General features: G+C 42.9%; 1 protein-coding gene across 2 annotated transcripts in view; it reads right to left on the bottom strand.

The window, feature by feature from the left end:
* Positions 1 to 17,703, bottom strand: part of TNRC6B (trinucleotide repeat containing 6B) — a 151,014-nt gene that overhangs the window by 11,779 nt on the left and 121,532 nt on the right. For both annotated transcript variants that reach the window (XM_021707014.1, XM_021707015.1), the window contains 5 exons: positions 12,217 to 12,348; positions 11,327 to 11,422; positions 10,994 to 11,171; positions 3,925 to 4,062; positions 1,281 to 1,457 (listed from right to left, as the gene is read on the bottom strand). In XM_021707014.1, coding sequence (XP_021562689.1) covers positions 1,281 to 1,457; positions 3,925 to 4,062; positions 10,994 to 11,171; positions 11,327 to 11,422; positions 12,217 to 12,348 — 721 coding nt within the window. The remainder of the gene's footprint in view (positions 1 to 1,280; positions 1,458 to 3,924; positions 4,063 to 10,993; positions 11,172 to 11,326; positions 11,423 to 12,216; positions 12,349 to 17,703) is intronic.

Genomic DNA, 17,703 nt, shown 5'->3' with positions numbered 1-17,703 from the left:
CTTCAGCCTCCCAAAGGCGTGGGATTACAGGCTGAGCCACCGAGCCCGGCTGAGTTTGTAATTTTTTTAATTGAACAATTTAAATCATTTTTAAAGTCATATGCTAGAATCAATAAACTTTTGTTTCTTTGAGTCGGGGTCTCACTGTTATCCAGTCTGGAGTGCAGTGGTACAATCATGACTTACCAGTCTTGATCTCCTGGGCTCAAGCGATCCTTCCTTTTCAGCCTCCCAAGTAGCTTGGACTACAGCTGCATGTGACCATGCCTGGCTATTTTTAAATCTTTTTTTGGAGAGGCAAGGTCTAGCTATGATGCCCAGGTTGGTCTCAAACTCCTGGGTTTAAGCTACCCTCTTACCTCAGTCTCTCAAAGTGCTGGGGTTACAGGCATGAGCCACTGCATCCAGCCCAAATATGTATTATATAAGAACAATATGCGTGATATCCTTTAACAAATTAATCATACATACACAGTCTGGCACAGTGACTCACCCCTGTAATCTCAGCACTTTGGGAGGCAGAGGCGAGAGGACTGCCTGAGCCCAGTGGTTCGAGACCAGCTTGGGCAACTTGGAGAGATCTTGTCTCTATAATAAACAAAAAAATTAGCTGGGTGTGGTGGCGCCTGCCTGTATTTCCAGCTACTTGGAAGACTGAGGCAGAAGGATCGCCTGAGCCCTGCAGTTTCAGCCTGTGGTGGCCGTGAGAGTGCCACTGCACTCTAGCCTGGACAACAGAGTGAGACTCCGATTCAAAAACAAAAAACAAAACAAAACAAAATATATATGTCACAAATACAATGTACCGAAAGACATATATCATATTTATGGAATTACTGATTTTTATTTTTGCTTTGATGAATTTTCTAATTTTCCTACATGAAAATAGATGACCATGTCCAATAAAAGAGAAAGAGGGAAAGAAAAAAATTAACAATCCCATTGCACCCACTACTGCATGCCTGGACCCTAATTATAATAAATACCTACCTAAGAAAGAACAAATCAGTTCTATGGACACTTCAAAAGAACCCATGTTACATGGGATGAATGCCAAGTCCCAGTTACAATGTCACTATAGTTTTTTCGATTTCTCACCTAATGAAAATTTTCTCTCTTCCCACAGCACATGCCTTACTTTTACCGGACAATAAATACTAAATGAAAATCATGAAAACAAGTTCCATAGTAAGGTGGGTGGCAAAAGCAATGTGTTCAGAACCTGAAATTAGCAATTAAAAAACAAATGCTACCCTAGAAAAGCAATTCCTGGACAATACCTGGAGGCCAACTGGCATTGCTGGATTTACTTCCGATTTTATTTGTTGGTGGAGATTTGGCAGGTAACCAGCTATCACCAGCAGGACCCGTATGGCCACCCAGTGTGTCACCCGGGATGATATCAAACTGGTTGTATGGTGATCCTCCCCGAGTCTTACCAGGGGCCACGATAGCGCCTGAGAAAAGAGAGAGATTTTATCCAGAATAACTCCTAATGAGCAGAAGGTGCTTTTTATTCAGAAGAACTCAAACAAATACAGTACTCTGAAGCTTATGGGATAAAGGTTGTTATATTCAAGTCTCAGCGAATAATTAATAAACATAAGACCATAAACAAGTCATTTCACCTCTGTAGGCCTCTATTTAGGCAAAGAGCACTGTTCTTATTCTTGAATGTTCCTTTCAGTTTTAAAATTCCATGGTCTTATAAAATTAATGAAATATCTACAAACTATGAATCCTACATTATCTTCATTTTTTATCCTAATGACTCAAGAATGAGAAATGAAAAAATAATAATTTGTAGCACATAAGAGGATTTTTAGCTATATTTCTACTGGTGCTACCCACCCAAGTTCTTAAGGGCTGAGCAGGCTTAGATTAGCTGGAAGCAGCAGTGTAAACAGAGAGTCCATTGGAGAGAAAAGCATCTGCAATTGCTTTAAATTCCAAGGCAATGAGATGGAATTCCCGCCTAGGGTCTTTGCCAACACAAGACCAGCAATGAACTCTGCAGCTCTGAGATCCATGGCCTCACACACGAAGAACAGCAAATCCTCTGTAACTGCTTTCCCGAGAGCATTTCAGTGGTTTTGACGGTGCCCCCTTTGTGCATTTATAAGCTACAAAGTAGGAAAAACATTAAAAGTGTAAAATTCCCTTAGACTAACCAAAAAAGCACTTTACTTAAAATTTTAGGTATCTGTGAGATACCATTTTACTTATTTCTTAAATGAGTATTACATACTGTAATGTGCCACTTGATCTATTCTTAGGATGCTGCTTATGAACAGACAAAATTATTTCCAGGGTGATGTAGCCTAAAGGAGTACTATTAAAAACTATCTCCATGTTTAACTAAGAGAACATGTGCTTTTCTGGAGCCACAGAAATTTGGTTGAGAGGCACAATACAGTGAAGCAGTGGAAAATGAAAAGCTCACTTACCGTTTGGGGATTGCTAAACAAATAGGGAAAACACGATCTACAAATGCTAAAAAGGCAAGTGGACATTTCACCTTCGAGATATGCTCTCACATGCCATTTTGTATCATCATGCACTTATCATGTCTTTGGGGACAAAGGGACCCAATGAATCATCAGCCTATGGAAGCATCTGTGCCTAAAGCTACAGATAAGACGGGGCTTGGATCATTCAGTCCACAAACAGACTTACAATTTCAATAAATCATTCTTGACTCTGTGTCATGAAACCAAATGATAATGCTTGGGTACAGCAGGCAGAGAGCTCCACGTGGCTACTTCACCAGCCCCTGATGGACTTGTTAAAGGGTAGTTTATGAAGGAAACCCGAAAGGCTTCAGACTGAATGACTGGGCTGGGGCTGAGGCCTGCCAGGGAGCTGCAGCAAGAACAGCCAGACACCTATTTATACTTGGTTCTCATGGATACAGTTGAGTTCAAGTGAATTACTGTCAAATGAAACAAACACTGAAACAAAGGCTGAAGGAAGGTTGTAAGACCTTTATCCGTCTTACAGGAAAATGGAGAAGCCCTTACAGAGAATTATGGAGTGAAAAGGTCGACCCACATTCACAACCAAAGCCTGCAATGCCCTCAAAATGCTGTCTTGTAGGCTCTGTAACTCATAAAGAACAAGAAAGCTTTGTGAAAAGCTCAAATCTCAGGTATTTTGATCTTTTAGAGATTAAAAAGCATGCATTTTTTGAAAAGTTGGTGAACTTAATGTTTCATATAATCAACAAGATCTACATTTGTTAAGATCCCCCCCCCAAAACAAAAGCCCAACTCAACAGGCTGACTTTGTTCTCAGCCAATTTACCCTAATGGGGGCCAAAGTTCACTGCTACTGCCCTCAATTGCATGGCAACTAGGAAATTTTGCTCCCCCTAATTAGGACTAGCACTTTGTAGCTCTTGTAATTTGAAATACATACAACTCCAATATTCTCATAGGTGATCTTAAGATTTGGGAAAATGGAGGGGGACAAAAAAAAAAAAAAAAGAGAGATTTGGGAAGATAAAATCAAGAGGTTCATTAAGAAAGAGTGAAACACCAGGCTTGGTGGTTCAGCCTATAATCCCAGCACTTTGAGAGGCCGAGGCAAAAGGATTGCCTGAGCCTGAGGGTTCGAGACCCACCCAGGCAACTTGGCGAGACCTCGTCTCTACAATAAATCAAAAACTAGCTGGGTGTGGTAGAGCACGCCTCTAGTTCCAGCTACTCGGAAGGCTGAGGCGGAAGGATCGCCGGAGCCCAGCAGGTTGAGGCTGCGGTGGCTGGGAGCGTGCCACTGTACTCTAGTCTGGGCAACAGAGTGAGACTACAACTCAAAAAAAAATAAAAATAAAAAGTGAAAGATCTGCACTTTGAAATAATCTTACAGGACACTTTGTTAGGACCTGGAGAGGGTCAGAAGGGCTCCAGTTCTCAGGGCTCTTACCATTTTTGTGCATATTGGCTTCCTGTGTGGCTACAGAGGGCAGTCCCTCCATCATGGAGGTCCACTGTTTAAAGCGAGACTCGGTTCCAGTCTCCTTCCCACCAACTATGCCATAGTCCATGCTGCCAGAGCTGAAGCCTAAAACAGAGAACACCACATTTTATGTCTTTTCATAAGCTTCTAATATCAGTAACTAAAGTTCTGAGGCAGAACCCATGAATGCCTTCATTTGTCATTCAAAGACTAATTCACAAAGCTTCTCCACTCAGAAACATTCATTTTGATTCCAAACTCTGATTTTGGTTCTTGTTTGCTGAAAAAGTACCGACTCTTTGTTAAGGTGTGGAGACATATCTGACTGCCATCTATTTAGGTCCACCTAAGTGCACGCATGCATTCCCTTCTTCATTGGGCCTACAGTATGCCAGGGCAGCTTATGGAGACAGAGAAGACTGCACATCCAACCAGTGTGGTGCAACAGCAGTGACAAGCCTGTGATAAGGTTTTCTGGGGGAGGAAAGGCTTTGCAGAAGGAAATGTGATCTAGGGTAAGTATCTGGGTAAGTCAAGGATATCAAGTATAAAGCGCTGATTCAAGACAATCAAGTGTATTTAGAGAATGGTGAGAAGTTCAATATGACTTCAATATGATTTAGCTATGGGATGAAGTAAGATGGGGAGTAGCTAGGGATGAAGAGAGATGAAGAGTCATGTTTTGCAGGGTCTTCATATATCAGGTCAAGGAGTTGCATCTTTTTCTTCTAAGACAGGAGATAGAGACTTTTTTCTTTTTGAGTTGGAGTCTCACTCTGTCACCTAGACTGGAGTGCGGTGGCTGCTGTCGGCCACCGCAGCCTCGGTCCGCTGGGCTCTGGCGATCCTTCCGCCTCAGCCTTCCAAGCAGCTGGAACTACAGGCGCGCGCTACCACACCTGGCTAATTTTTTATTTATTGTAGAGATGAGGTCTTGCCAAGTTGCCCAGGTGGGTCTCGAACCCACGGGCTCAGGCAATCCACTCACCTCGGCCTCCCAAAGTGCTGGGATTACAGGCCGAGCCACCAAGCCCGGCCGATAGAGACATTTTTAAGCAAGTGAGAGGATAACTAGGTTTGCATTTAGAAAGAGAGTTGGCAGTGTGAAAACTGGGTCAATGGAAGTCAGGGCCAATTATGAGATTAATTTGAAGCAGTGTTTCCCAACAGGGAAGACCCCAAAGCTTGAGCAGGCAGTTAAGTATGGTGTTTTAAGTTTACTTTGCTATGAGCCCCCAGGTATCCCTCAGGGGTCAGGCTATTAGCAAGGGTCTTGGTGGGTAATGTTTTCCCATTGCAGAGAGCTACAGAGTTGGAAACCACATGGGAGAGGCTTGGTGATGGAACCTTACAGGTTCTACCATCCACTTGGGTCAGAAAGTATATAACACTTCTTCAACCTGACTCTCAAAAAAGTAAAATAAAGGGCTAAAACAAATAAAACGGTAAAGGGGGGAAACAATAAATAATCACAGAAAAGTAAGAATGACCCATAGTAAGTACAGAATGGCAGTAGACTGCAGGCATCCTGGGGAGGTGAGCCAGGTTCCTACCAACCAAAGTTAAGGTGGCCTGCTGGAGCCAAAAGCCAACCTACCCTGACTCAAGAAGATATGCAACTTCAACCAGGTCAGACTCCATCTGTATCCATTTTGTCCTCCTACCATCTGGGGATATCTTGCTGGTCCTCAAGTTCCATTTATCCAATTCCCACTGAGGGCCCAAGTCATGTTTTTCTTCCCCTGTGCTTATCCTAGTTGTCTGGGATAGTTTTATAAATGCATAATAAGCCAAGTTAAAATTGAACACCTCCTTGACCTATGTTTACAATGTTGCTACCTATATAAAGAACAGTGTTCCTTCACACCGCAACTGAATTTACTAGTTTAAGTGATTGTCTGGATCCCGGGGAGCAGAAATCCTTAGAATGAGATGGAAATATTTTATTTTATTTTATTTTTGAGTTGGAGTCTCACTCCGTCACCCAGACTGGAGTGCAGTGGCCGCTCCCGGCCATCGCAGCCTCTACCTGCTGGGCTCCAGTGATCCTTCCGCCTCAGTCTTCCAAGTAGCAGGAACTACAGGCATGTGCTACCACCACACCTGGCTGATTTTTGGTTTTTATTGTAGAGATGAGGTCTCGCCAAGTTGCCCAGGTGGGTCTCGAACCCACGGTCTCAGGCAATTCACTCTCACCTCAGCCTCCCAAGGTGCAGGATTACAGACTGAGCCACCGAGCCCGGCAAGATGGAAATATTTTAAATGAAATGATATTTTTCTATTAAAAATAAGAGTTTAAGGCATTTTTTTCTTTTATCTTATGTAGCAGAAATGAAACGAGATTGGAGGGGAGGGAGATTGCAAGGAACATGAGGCTTCTCTGACATAACCCTTAAAGGACTAAACAGGTTGTTCCTTGGGCAAATTACATTTCTAACTGGGCCAAGGTGCTTGATTTCCAGGCCATCTGAAAGCTCAGTTCCAATCACTGATAAAGAGTTTTCCACAATAACCTAGGATACTGCCAAACTAAAAAGAACACAAGGATTATTAAAATAACAAACTATTCCTCACATATCAACTCCCTTTGAAGTTACTCTAGTATTTCTGTATAACACATAGTGAATTGAAGTTATTTAATTTCAGCTGCTTAGTTTTTCTGGTGACACACAAAATTTAGAAAATTAAGAGTTATAAATCTGAGGCGAGGAAAGAATTTGAACAGCTCCATCTGAACCTTGGATAAAATGAGCACCTTTCTCATTAGAAACTTGGGGACCTGCTGGGCTCAGTGACTCAGGCTGTAATCCCAGCATTTTGGGAGGCCAAGGTGAGTGAATTGCCTGGGCCCGCGGGTTCAATACCAGCCCAAGCAACTTGGCGAGACCTCGTCTCTACAATAAATAAAAAATTAGCCGGGCGTGGTAGCACACGCCTGCAGTTCCGGCTACTTGGAAGCTGAGGTGGAAGGACTATCGGAGCCCAGTAGGTCGATGCTGGAGTGGCTGTTGAGTGTGCCACGGCATTCCAGCCTGGGTGACAGACTCAAAAAAAAAAAAGAAATTGGGGGATCAATTGCCACCACAAAAGGGCAGCACCAGAGTTATATCATACATTTTGGCAAGGGAAACAAATTCAAGGAGATCAGAGAGATAAGGAGATCATAGGAGTCAGAAATGCCCTGAAAGGTTCAACCTATAAACGTGAAATTAGGAGAGAAAAAAATCAGGCAAGGATGTCCATGATTTTCTTTGGTGCTACACAGTAACCGCATGACACTAAGACATGGAATGTGCCCAATGAATTTCGGTGGAAGGAATTCTGGGGCACTGAGTTCTAGCGACAACATTAACAAAGAACAGATGGTGCTTCCCTGGCAACATCTGGGCTACTTATGAGCTATCGTACCCTGAAACCCAAGGAAATACTGACTTTATTGAAACCCAAGGAAATACTGACTTTATTGTATTTGCCACTACACCAAAACCAAATTTCCTCAGTTTACCAAGGAGCTTCCCTGTAATTTCTAGCTCACAAACATAGATAATTAACTCAAATAAAGAAGCCATTTAGTTCAGTTCAATGAATATTTATGGACAGCCTAATTTGTAGTAGAATAATTTGTGTTAGGATATTTATGGACAGCCTAATTTGTGTTAGGCTCTGTGTTAGGAGTTGGTACAAGTAGAGATAAGACCTGCCCCTTTCTCCAGGACATATTTTCACCTGTCTTATCATTCTTGCAAGGACAACCCTTTGCCTACCTTATCTATTCTTGCCAGAATCACTTTCTCCTGCCTCTAGAAACCCTAATTCATTGTCTATTCATTACTACCGTTTGGCTCTGTCCTTACATTCTTGAAGAAACTCTCTCAAATGAACTTGTCCTTAAATTGATAATGTTTTTACTTCCTTTATCTATAGTTCCTTATTTTCTGCTACTCCTTGCTGTAGATTTAAAAACAAACTATTGCTTTTATATTATAATAAATTATAAAAAAGAAGCAAATCACCCATAACTGCCCATCCTAACATGATTCTAATCCACGTGCACACTTGATATCGTCACAATTATAATCCCAGTACAGATACAAATTACTCCATCGCTGGAATAAATATATCATATATTTTTTTTAAATATAGAGGCTGGGTATGGTGGCTTGTACCTGTAATCCCTGCACTTTGGGAGGCCAAAGGGGGAGGGAGGAGTGCTTGGGCCCAGAAGTCTGAGACATGCCTGGGCAACATAGTGAGACTTTGTCTCTACAAATAAATTTAAAAATTAGTGGGGTGGTGGTGTGCATCTGTAGTCCCAGCTACTCGGGAGGCTGAAGGGGAAGGATTGGTTGATCACCTGAGCTCAGGAGGTCGAGGCTGTAGTGAACTGTGAGTGTGTCAATTCACACCAGCCTGGGTAACAGAATAAGACCCAAACTCAAAAACATACATATGTATTTATAAAAGACAGGGTCTCACTATGTTGTCCACGCTGGTTGCAAACCTCCTGGGCTCAAGCGATCCTCCTTCCTCAGCCTTCTGATATTTCGGGTGTTTTTATTTTTATTATTTATTTATTTAGAGTCAGGTTCTCACTCTGTCTCTTAGGTTGGAGTACAGTGGCACAATCATGGATCACTGCAGGCCTCAACTTCCTGGATTCAGATGATCATTCCTCCTTAGCCTCCCACTTGGGACTATAGGTGTCCATAAGTGTGAGTCACCATGCCTAGCTAGTTTTTTAATTTGTTAGAGACAAGGTCTTGCAATGTTGCCTAGGTTGGTCTCAAACGCCTGTGCTCAAGCAAACCTCTTGCCTTAGCCTCCCAAAGTGCTGGGACTACAAGTGTGAGCCACAACCCCAGCCAGATTTTAGGGTTTTAACAACTAACTGACTAAGTCATATCCAGCAGAAAGGAAATAACAGAAACATTTTTCCATGGGCTTTATCTGATATATTCTGAAAATGGGTATCTAAAAGAATTAGTGTCATTAACCTATACTACTCAAGCTGTTGAAAGATGGTTTTCAATGACACATTCCAGAGATGTGTGCAAAGAGCTGAAAAGAACTGTGTGCATGTAAACATGTGAAAAAGCTGTTTTTGACTTCCAGAGGCTCTCTTTCTATTGTACTGACTAAACTCTACCTCAAGAACTAGGCACTTTGATAAAAGGAGGTGGAAAAATTAAGTTGCCCTGCTTTACTATGACACAATGTCTAAATTCAGAACAACGCATCAAATACCAAAATACATGGGTTATTCCACTAACTTCGTCCTTAACAGCCGATAGGATAAGAAGGTGAAGGCTGGAAACCCAGTGGTAAGGACCCCTTCATTAGTCATTAGGGGAGGCGCCCCCTGTTTGGTACCCTGGTGTTCTGTAGGCCAGATGAGCACATTACAGAAGACATAGGATGGGCAGGGAAGCTATCCTTTGATTATGTCACGTGGAAGAAAGGTTATTTTGAATTTAGGTCAGTTCTCAAGCAGATCATTTTTAAGAAAGAGTACAGTTGATGGAAATTGAGGATCTGGAAATTAATTCTCTCAGACTATCCAGGATCAAGGATGTCTTGAAGTCTTTGCTCACCCCTGCACATGGGCAACCCAGGGGTCATGGGATTAGAGAAGAGACAGCAGGGCCATTTGTCCAGAGTCACTTTGTCACCCAGGAGCAGGAATTTCAGGTCTTCTCAACTTTTTTTTTTTTTTTTTTTGAGTTAGGGTCTCCCTCTATCCCCAAGCTTGAGTGCAGTGGCATGACCACAATGACCACGGCTAATGGTAGCTTTGACTACTTGGGATCAGGTGATCCACCTCAGCCTCTCAAGTAGCTGGGACTACAGGCACATGCCATCACACCCGGTTAACATTTTTTTTTACTTTTTGTAGAGACGAGGTTTTGCCACACTGCCCAGGCTGGTCTCCAACTCCTGGGCTCAAGCAATTCGCCTGTCTCAGTTTCCCAAAATGCTAGGATTATAGGCATAAACCACCGTGCCCAGCCTTCAACTCTTGTTTTCTGAGTTTGTACAATAGTTATCTTCTTTACCAAAATAAATTCTAAATGCTGTCAGTCTGAGAAAAACAAGTGTGTGGTATCTTTTAAATTCTTTTTTTTTTTTGAGTTGGAGTCTCACTCTGTCGCCCAGGCTGGAGTGCAGTGGCCGCTCCCAGCCACTGCAGCCTCGACCTGCTGGGCTCCGGTGATCCTTCCGCCTCAGCCTTCCAAGTAGCCGGAACTACAGGCATGCACTACCACGCCCGGCTGATTTTTTGATTTATTGTAGAGATGAGGTCTCACTGCCCAGGCGGGTCTCTAACCCGCGGGCTCAGGTAATTCACTCACCTCAGCCTCCCAAAGGCGCGGGATTACAGGCTGAGCCACCGAGCCCGGCTCTCTTTTAAATTCTTAAATTATATTTTGAAATCACCATTGCCTCACTGATTGGATTCTGCTTACAGCATGTCCCCTAGTTCTGAAAGAGAGATTTGCCTGCCAAAAAAATTCTTGATGAATGTCAAAGGCATAACCTTACTTGTGCTAATTCTATTTAAATCAGATGAAATACTAATTAATACCAGATGAATTTTTATCAATCTGCCTTATAATTTTAGTTCTTCATTCTTTCAAGAGAAGACAATTTATCAGTAGAGCAAAACACGTCAACTAGTACATATTTTAATAGCCCGTAACCTCAGCCATGTGTAGCACTCACAGCATGTACAAACATCTAAAATAGCTTTTAAAAATTCCTGGTGGTAGGAGAGCAGTTTGCCATTCATAAACATATCACAGTAAAATAACTGCTTTGGAGCCAAAGAAGTTGGAGGTTTATCTGCTATTTAGTAATTGTGTGGTGAGCTTTACAAAGCCATTGAAACTCAAGAAGCCTCAGATATCTCATCTGTAACCCAAAGATAAGAATATTTCTCTACCTAGCACAGTTGTAAAAACAGAGAGCAGTGCAGCTGTAGCCACCACCTCAGACAGGCAGATTTCTAAGAAGGCAGTTTTCATTATTAACAACTTACCAGAACCATATCCAGGTATTGGCCCTTTGGTTTGAAGGTCTGGGAGCCCCACATTCAGCGTGTTGGGTACCATGTTGTCCAGGTGTGGCTTGGGCCCAACAGGATGAGATGGTGAGTGCTTCATGCTGGGCTGCCTCTGCTGCTGCTGCTGCTGCAGTGCACTCACCATTCGGGCCAGCTGGAGGCAGGAAGTCGAGAGAAAAGCAGAGAAATGAACTACCTGAATTATCAAGAACTTCCTAGGAAAAGACTATGACGTCCTTTCGTATCAGAGGCTCAGCTGGGATGCACTCCTTGCAGAGAGCACTAGAGGGACCCTTTCCACGCACATACCTGCTGCTCTTGCTGTTGGCGCACAGCCTGAGAAATCTTTCTCTGGTTCTGTAACAACTGCTGCTGCTGCTGCTGCTGCAAAAGAAGCTGACATGCCTACAAAACAAGCAGGAAAGACAGGGAACCTGAGTTTCTTTTCTTTTTTTTTTTTGAGTTGGAGTCTCACTCTGTCACCCAGACTGGAGGGCAGTGGCACACTCCCAGCCACCACAGCATCGACCTGCTGGGCTCTGGCAATCCTTCCACCTCACCCTTCCAAGTAGCTGGAACTACAGGTGCACGCTACCATGCTCGGCTGATTTTTTGATTTATTGTAGAGATGAGGTCTCGCCAAGTCGCCCAGGCGGGTCTCAAACCCACAAGCTCAGGCAATCTACTCACCTCAGCCTCCCAAAGCGCGGGATTACAGGCTGAGCCATCGAGCCTGGCTTCTGAGTTTCTTAAGACTGACTTACTGAGAACACTGGGAGGATCTGTGCACTTAAGTGCAGGTCCCTGAATCAAAAGTGTCAATGAGTGAGTCGCAGTGGCTCAAGTCTGTAATCCCAGAACTTTGGGAGGCCAATGCAAGAAGATTTCCTGAGCCCAGCAGGTTGAGGTTGCAGTGGCTATGAGCTTGCCACTGCACTCCAGCCTGGGCAACAAAGTGAGACTCCAGCTCAAAAAAAAAAGTGTCAGTGAGGGAAGCTAACACCAAGTGCCTAGTCTATGTTACATTAACCTCCAGTTGAACTGATACAGCAACCCTTAAGCACACTCAGTAATTTGTATAAAAATATGAATGCATACTCCTTAAACATAAAAAGTGGCAAGTCTGTACAAAGCAACCCAAAATTAAAGGGAAAAAAAAGCAAATAATCTTTTTAATAGGAAGAAAATCTGCTACTTACCAACTGAAACTGGGGAATCTGTGGAAGCTGGCTCAGCATGGCAATTTGTTGAGGAGACAACTGGGGCCCCACATTGAAAAGACCTGGACTCAGGCCACTGTTGGGAAACTGCTTGAGCATTGAGGCAGAAACCTAGCCAAAAATAAGCAAAAGGGAATCCTGAGAATTTAACAAAGTAAGATATTATCCCCCCATGGAAAAAAAATCTTGATGAATCTAAAGCAAACACTGTCAAATATCTCCATTAAAAATACGACATAACTGAGAGAGATACACCAAAATGCTAAAAATGAATATTTCTGAGCAGTGAGATTATAAAAACTTTTAATTCATTTTTACTTAATTTTTTATTTTATTTTATTTTTTGAGTTGGGAGTCTCACTCTGTCACCCAGGCTGGAGGGCAGTGGCACACTCCCAACCACCACAGCCTTGACCTGCTGGGCTCAAGGGATCCTTCCACCTCAGCCTTCCAAGTAGCTGGAACTATGGGCATCCATGCCCAGTTAATTTTTTGATTTATTGTAGAGATGAGGTCTCACCAAGTTGCCAGGGCTAGTCTCAAACCCGTAGGCTCAGGCAATCCTCTCGCCTTGGCCTCCCAAAGTGCTGGGATTATAGGCGTGAGTCACCACACACTTGGCCTACAAGAATTTTAAATTATCTTTTTATATTTTCCAATTTTCTACAATAAAAACTATGAACTTTATGTTCAGAAATACCTTTAAGAAAAAACGTTTTGATGACAATATGACTTTTGTCTGAGAAACGTGCCACAGAACAAAATATACCAAACTGCATAAAGCTAATCAATAAATGCTTATAAGAAAGTAACTGTTATACAAATACAAAAAACATATTAACTTGCAAATAGGAGACTCTGGAGTTTCAACTCATGGCTTCTAAGACCAAACACTCTGAGTCACAGTGTAAAAGAGCCAGCATAAAAGAGCCTGGAAGGTCAAGGGGCCAAGCTGGCTCCTTCTCCTTGGTTTTCAGCAGTGAGCTAGGCTAGGCTGTGAGACACTCTCTAACAGAGAAAGAATTCCCTCCCATCTTTGGTTAGCTGTTCTAAGTGACTTGAAATGGGTTCCCCTGCACCTTTATCCACTGAACCCACTGGCTCAGTTGGGGCCAAGTAGCACGATAGTCAAGAGTTTAGTTCTAGAGGCAAACTGCCTGGGCTTGTATCCCAGCTCTGCCATGTCTAAGCCGTATTACTCAAGAGCAACTTACTTATTTAATCTTTCTGACCCTTACTTTCTTCATCTCCAAAACAGAAACAGTAACAATGATTGTTAACTTCAGTGGGCCATTAGAGGATTTTATGAGTTAATCCACACCAAATGCTTAGAGATACACTCCATAAATGTTCATATTATTCCACAGGCTGGTTTAATCTTTAAATGTCTAGAGACAATGATTATCATTCTCTTGCATATCATCTTCAAGCTAAATATGATCAGTTCTATCACCTGTATCTCATTCCATTTCGCAATGAAGAGCTCAAAACAGAAAGCCATTTTCCAGGGTAGTCTAACACCAAGTAGACCTGGTCATCCCTAACCATCTTTGTTTAAAGCTTTTTTTTTTTTTTTAAGTTGGAGTCTCACTCTGTCACCCAGGCTGAAGTGCAGTAGCACGCTCACAGCCATCCCAGAGTCGATTTGCTGGACTCTGGCTATCCTTCCGCCTCAGCCTTCCAAGTAGCTGGAACTACAGGCATGCGCTACCATGTCCGGCTAATTTTTTATTTATTGTAGAGACAGGATCTCGCCAAGTTGCCCAGGCTGGTCTCAAACTTGTGGGTTCAGGCAATCCACTCACCTTGGCCTCCCAAAGCGCTGGGATTATAGGCTGAGCCACCAAGCCTGACCCCTAATGTTAATATTTAAGCCATGTAGCTGGACTTTACAATTTAATTAATTAATTACTACTATTTTTAAGGCACAGAGTCTCACTATGTTGTCTAGGATGAAGTGTGGTAGCATAATCACAGTTCACTGCAGCCTCAAACTCCTAGGCTGAAGTGAACCTTCCACCTCAGCTTTCCAAGTAGCTAGGACTATAGATGCATGCCACTCTATCCTGCCATTTTTTTTGAGTTGAGGTCTCACTCTGTTGCCCAGGCAGGGAGTGCAATGACACAATCACAGCTCACTGCAGTCTAGATCTCCTGGGTGTAGGCCATCCTCCTGTCTCAGCCCCCCAAGTAGTTGGGACTATAGGCACCATGCCCAGTTAATTTTTTGTAGAGATATGGTCTCACTATGTTGTCCAGGCTGGTCTCGAACTCCTGGACTCAAGTGATCCTCCTGCCTCAGTTTTCCAAGTAGTTGGGATTACAGGCGTGAGCCACTACATCGGGCCCCTGCTAATTTTTATTTGTATTATTTGTAGAGACAGGGTCTTGCTATGTTTCCCAGGCTGGTCTCTAACTCCTGGCCTCAAGTGGTTCTCCTGCCTCAGCCTCTCAAAGTGCAGGATTACAGGCGAGAGCCACTATTCTCAGTCTTATTTTTTGATTTGAGCTTAGCATCTTACATTTGTCTTTATGTGAATGGCATGTAGTAGATGCTTAATAAGTACTTATTACATGAATGAACCTCTATTATATTTCAATTTGTTAAGAGTCACTCCACCAAATTCTCTGTGATCCTATTATTTCACTTATTCCCAGTTTGTGCTCTCTCATTTGGTCATGGATGGGAATGTTAAACTTGATAGAGCTGAGGATAATCTAGTCATATGCCACTAAAATTTCCTTCCAACATAAAACTGATCATCCTGGGAATAGTCAATCATTTATTAATCCACATAACTGTTTAGCACTTAGCTTATATTTTTCCATCTTGTCCAAAACAGACAGCTTTAAAGGCCTGTTAAAGTAGTGATGCAACAACTACATCATTTTTCTATTCCAATATTTTTACCAATCAATGAAGGGAATGAGTAAAAAACTTGTTAGAAAACTAAAATTATTGATTACTGCCATCAGTATTCAAAAGCAATCTTTTTGATCATTTAGTCCCGATTTTTAAAAAAATTTCAGTAGCTTTAAAGGATACAAATAGTTTTTGGTGATATGGTTGCACTTACTCTAGAATCTTAAATGGAACTGATATCAAGTTTATCAGTTTTTCAGCTGCTTTTCTGATTTCTTCTTTCAGAAATTGGTTAGAACATTTCTCATTCTCCTCACTTTCTTTAGGGAAGAGGTGCTTCTCCCGCCCCTCCCCCGCTTTTTTTTTGTTGCGCTGGAGTCTCACTCTGTAGCCCAGGCTGAATTGCAGTGGCACACTCACAGCCACTGCAGCCTCGATGTGTGAGATTCAGGCTATTCTTCCACCTCAGTCTTCCAAGTAGCTGAACCACAGGCATGTGCCACCATGACCGGCTAATTTTAAAAAATTTATTGTAGAGAGGAGGTCTTGCCAAGTTGCCCAGGATGGTCTGACAATCCTCTCACCTCAGCCTCCCAAAGTGCTGGGATTATAGGCGTGAGCCACCACGGTCGGCCTTCTTTCCCATTTCTGAACTGAGGCTCCATGCAGAGGCACATCTACCTTTATTTCATCATAGCACTCAAGGACTCTTTCTCCTTGTCCTCGGAAGCAAGCCTGTAGGGAGGACTGCCTCACTTCAGTTATGTGGAGTTAAACTTGGAATTCGGTATTAGGAAGCACACATTCTCTAGTATCTGTTTTACTGGTAGCAAAGGGGATATTCTGGCCCCAATAGGCTTTCCTCAGAATTTTGGCAGGAAAGATGGGTTGTCATTATTAAACTCTCCTTGAATACTCCAAGCATTCCTCAAATATCACATGTAGTGCTCTGCAATTCTTTTCACAAATTATTTCTCTTTTATAGGATCTGCCTTAGCCTTTTTAGTTTGAATATCCTTCTTCTTAACAGAAAAGACAAAAGTAGTAAGAATTTTACTTTCTACGTTGTAATCAGTGGGCATTACACAATTAGTTCAAAGAAATGATTCTTTTCCCAGTCAACAAACTGCACCAAAGCAAACTCTAAAGGTTATTTTAATCTGCCCACTTTTTTCTGCATGCCCAGCTTATTCTGTGTTCTAACTCCCCAATGTACCTCTTACACATATTCATACTTGCTTTTATTCTTATTATGCAGCTTCTGAAAATGCCCTTTTATAAACTTGAGTTTAATCAGAACGCTTCCCCATTGGGTCTTCTCATTTTGTCTTTCTTTAGCATCACGGTCAGAGTTAAATTCCTGTTTCCTAATACTTTTGAGCCACCACCTCTGCCATATCACCCAGAACATATGCTTTTTATTTTGTGAGTTGAAGTCTCACTCTGTCGCCCAGACTGGAGTGCAGTAGCCGCTCCCGGCCACCACAGCCTCGACCTGCCGGGCTCCGGCGATCCTTCCGCCTCAGCCTTCCAAGTAGCCGGAATTACAGGCATGCGCTACCACGCCCGGCTGATTTTTTGATTTATTGTAGAGATGAGGTCTCACCAAGTTGCCCAGGTGGGTCTCAAACCTGTGGGCTCAGGCAATCTACTCACCTCAGCCTCCCAAGGTGAAGGATTATAGGCTGAGTCCCCGAGCCCGGATTGCTCTATCTTTTCTTGATACCATTCTGGTCTAGAAACATCTGACTAAGTTCAGGTTTCCATAGTTGGCTCAGCAACTCATTTTCTTCCAAGATTTCAGTCACTTTCACCCCATTCATCAATTCTATGATTTTGGAAAGGACTCTAAAGTAAGAGTTCTTCTAGCTGTTTTCTCTCTACCCTCTAAGGGATGCTCAGTTACCAATCAATTTATGAACCTGTCTGATTTTCTTTTCTTTTTTTGAGTAGGTGTCTCACTCTGTCGCCCAGATTGGAGTGCAGTGGCATGCTCACGTCCATTGCAGCCACTACCTGCTGGGCTCAGGTGGTCCTTCCGCCTCAGCCTTCTAAGTAGCTGGAACCACAGGTGCATGCTACCATGCTCGGCTAATTTTTTGGTTTATTGAAGAGACAAGGTCTCGCCAAGTTGCCCAGGCTGGTCTCGAAGTCCTAGACTCAGGCAATTCTCTTGCCTACACCTCCCAAAGTGCTGAGATTATAGGCATGGAATTACAGGGAGTACATGTCCAGCTGATTTTCTATTCTAACAGTTGTATTTCAAGCATGAGCACTGAGTGAGCACATCACTCAGTGTGTACATGCTGCCTCTGTACCAGTTTCATGGCCAACATGAGAAACACCCCCTCCACAATTCCCCCCTGAATAACTCTTCTTCATCTCTGCTTTACATTCACACAAAATGTCACCAAAATAACTTAACTTACTATCTGAAACAATAGTTTTGGCCTGGCCTGGCCCGGTGGCTCAGCCTGTAATCCTGTGCTTTGGGAGGCTGAGGTGAGTGGACTGCCTGAGCCCACAGGTTCAAGACCCGCCTGGGCAACTTGGCGAGACCTCATCTCCACAATAAATCAAAAAATTAGCTGGGTGTGGTAGCG

The sequence above is a fragment of the Carlito syrichta genome, unplaced genomic scaffold (assembly GCF_000164805.1).
Source record: "Carlito syrichta isolate Samal-C Ts95f unplaced genomic scaffold, Tarsius_syrichta-2.0.1 Scaffold316302, whole genome shotgun sequence".
Lineage (NCBI taxonomy): Eukaryota > Metazoa > Chordata > Mammalia > Primates > Tarsiidae > Carlito > Carlito syrichta.
Note: the sequence above shows the minus strand (reverse complement) of the source record. Positions and strands in the feature narration are given on the sequence as shown.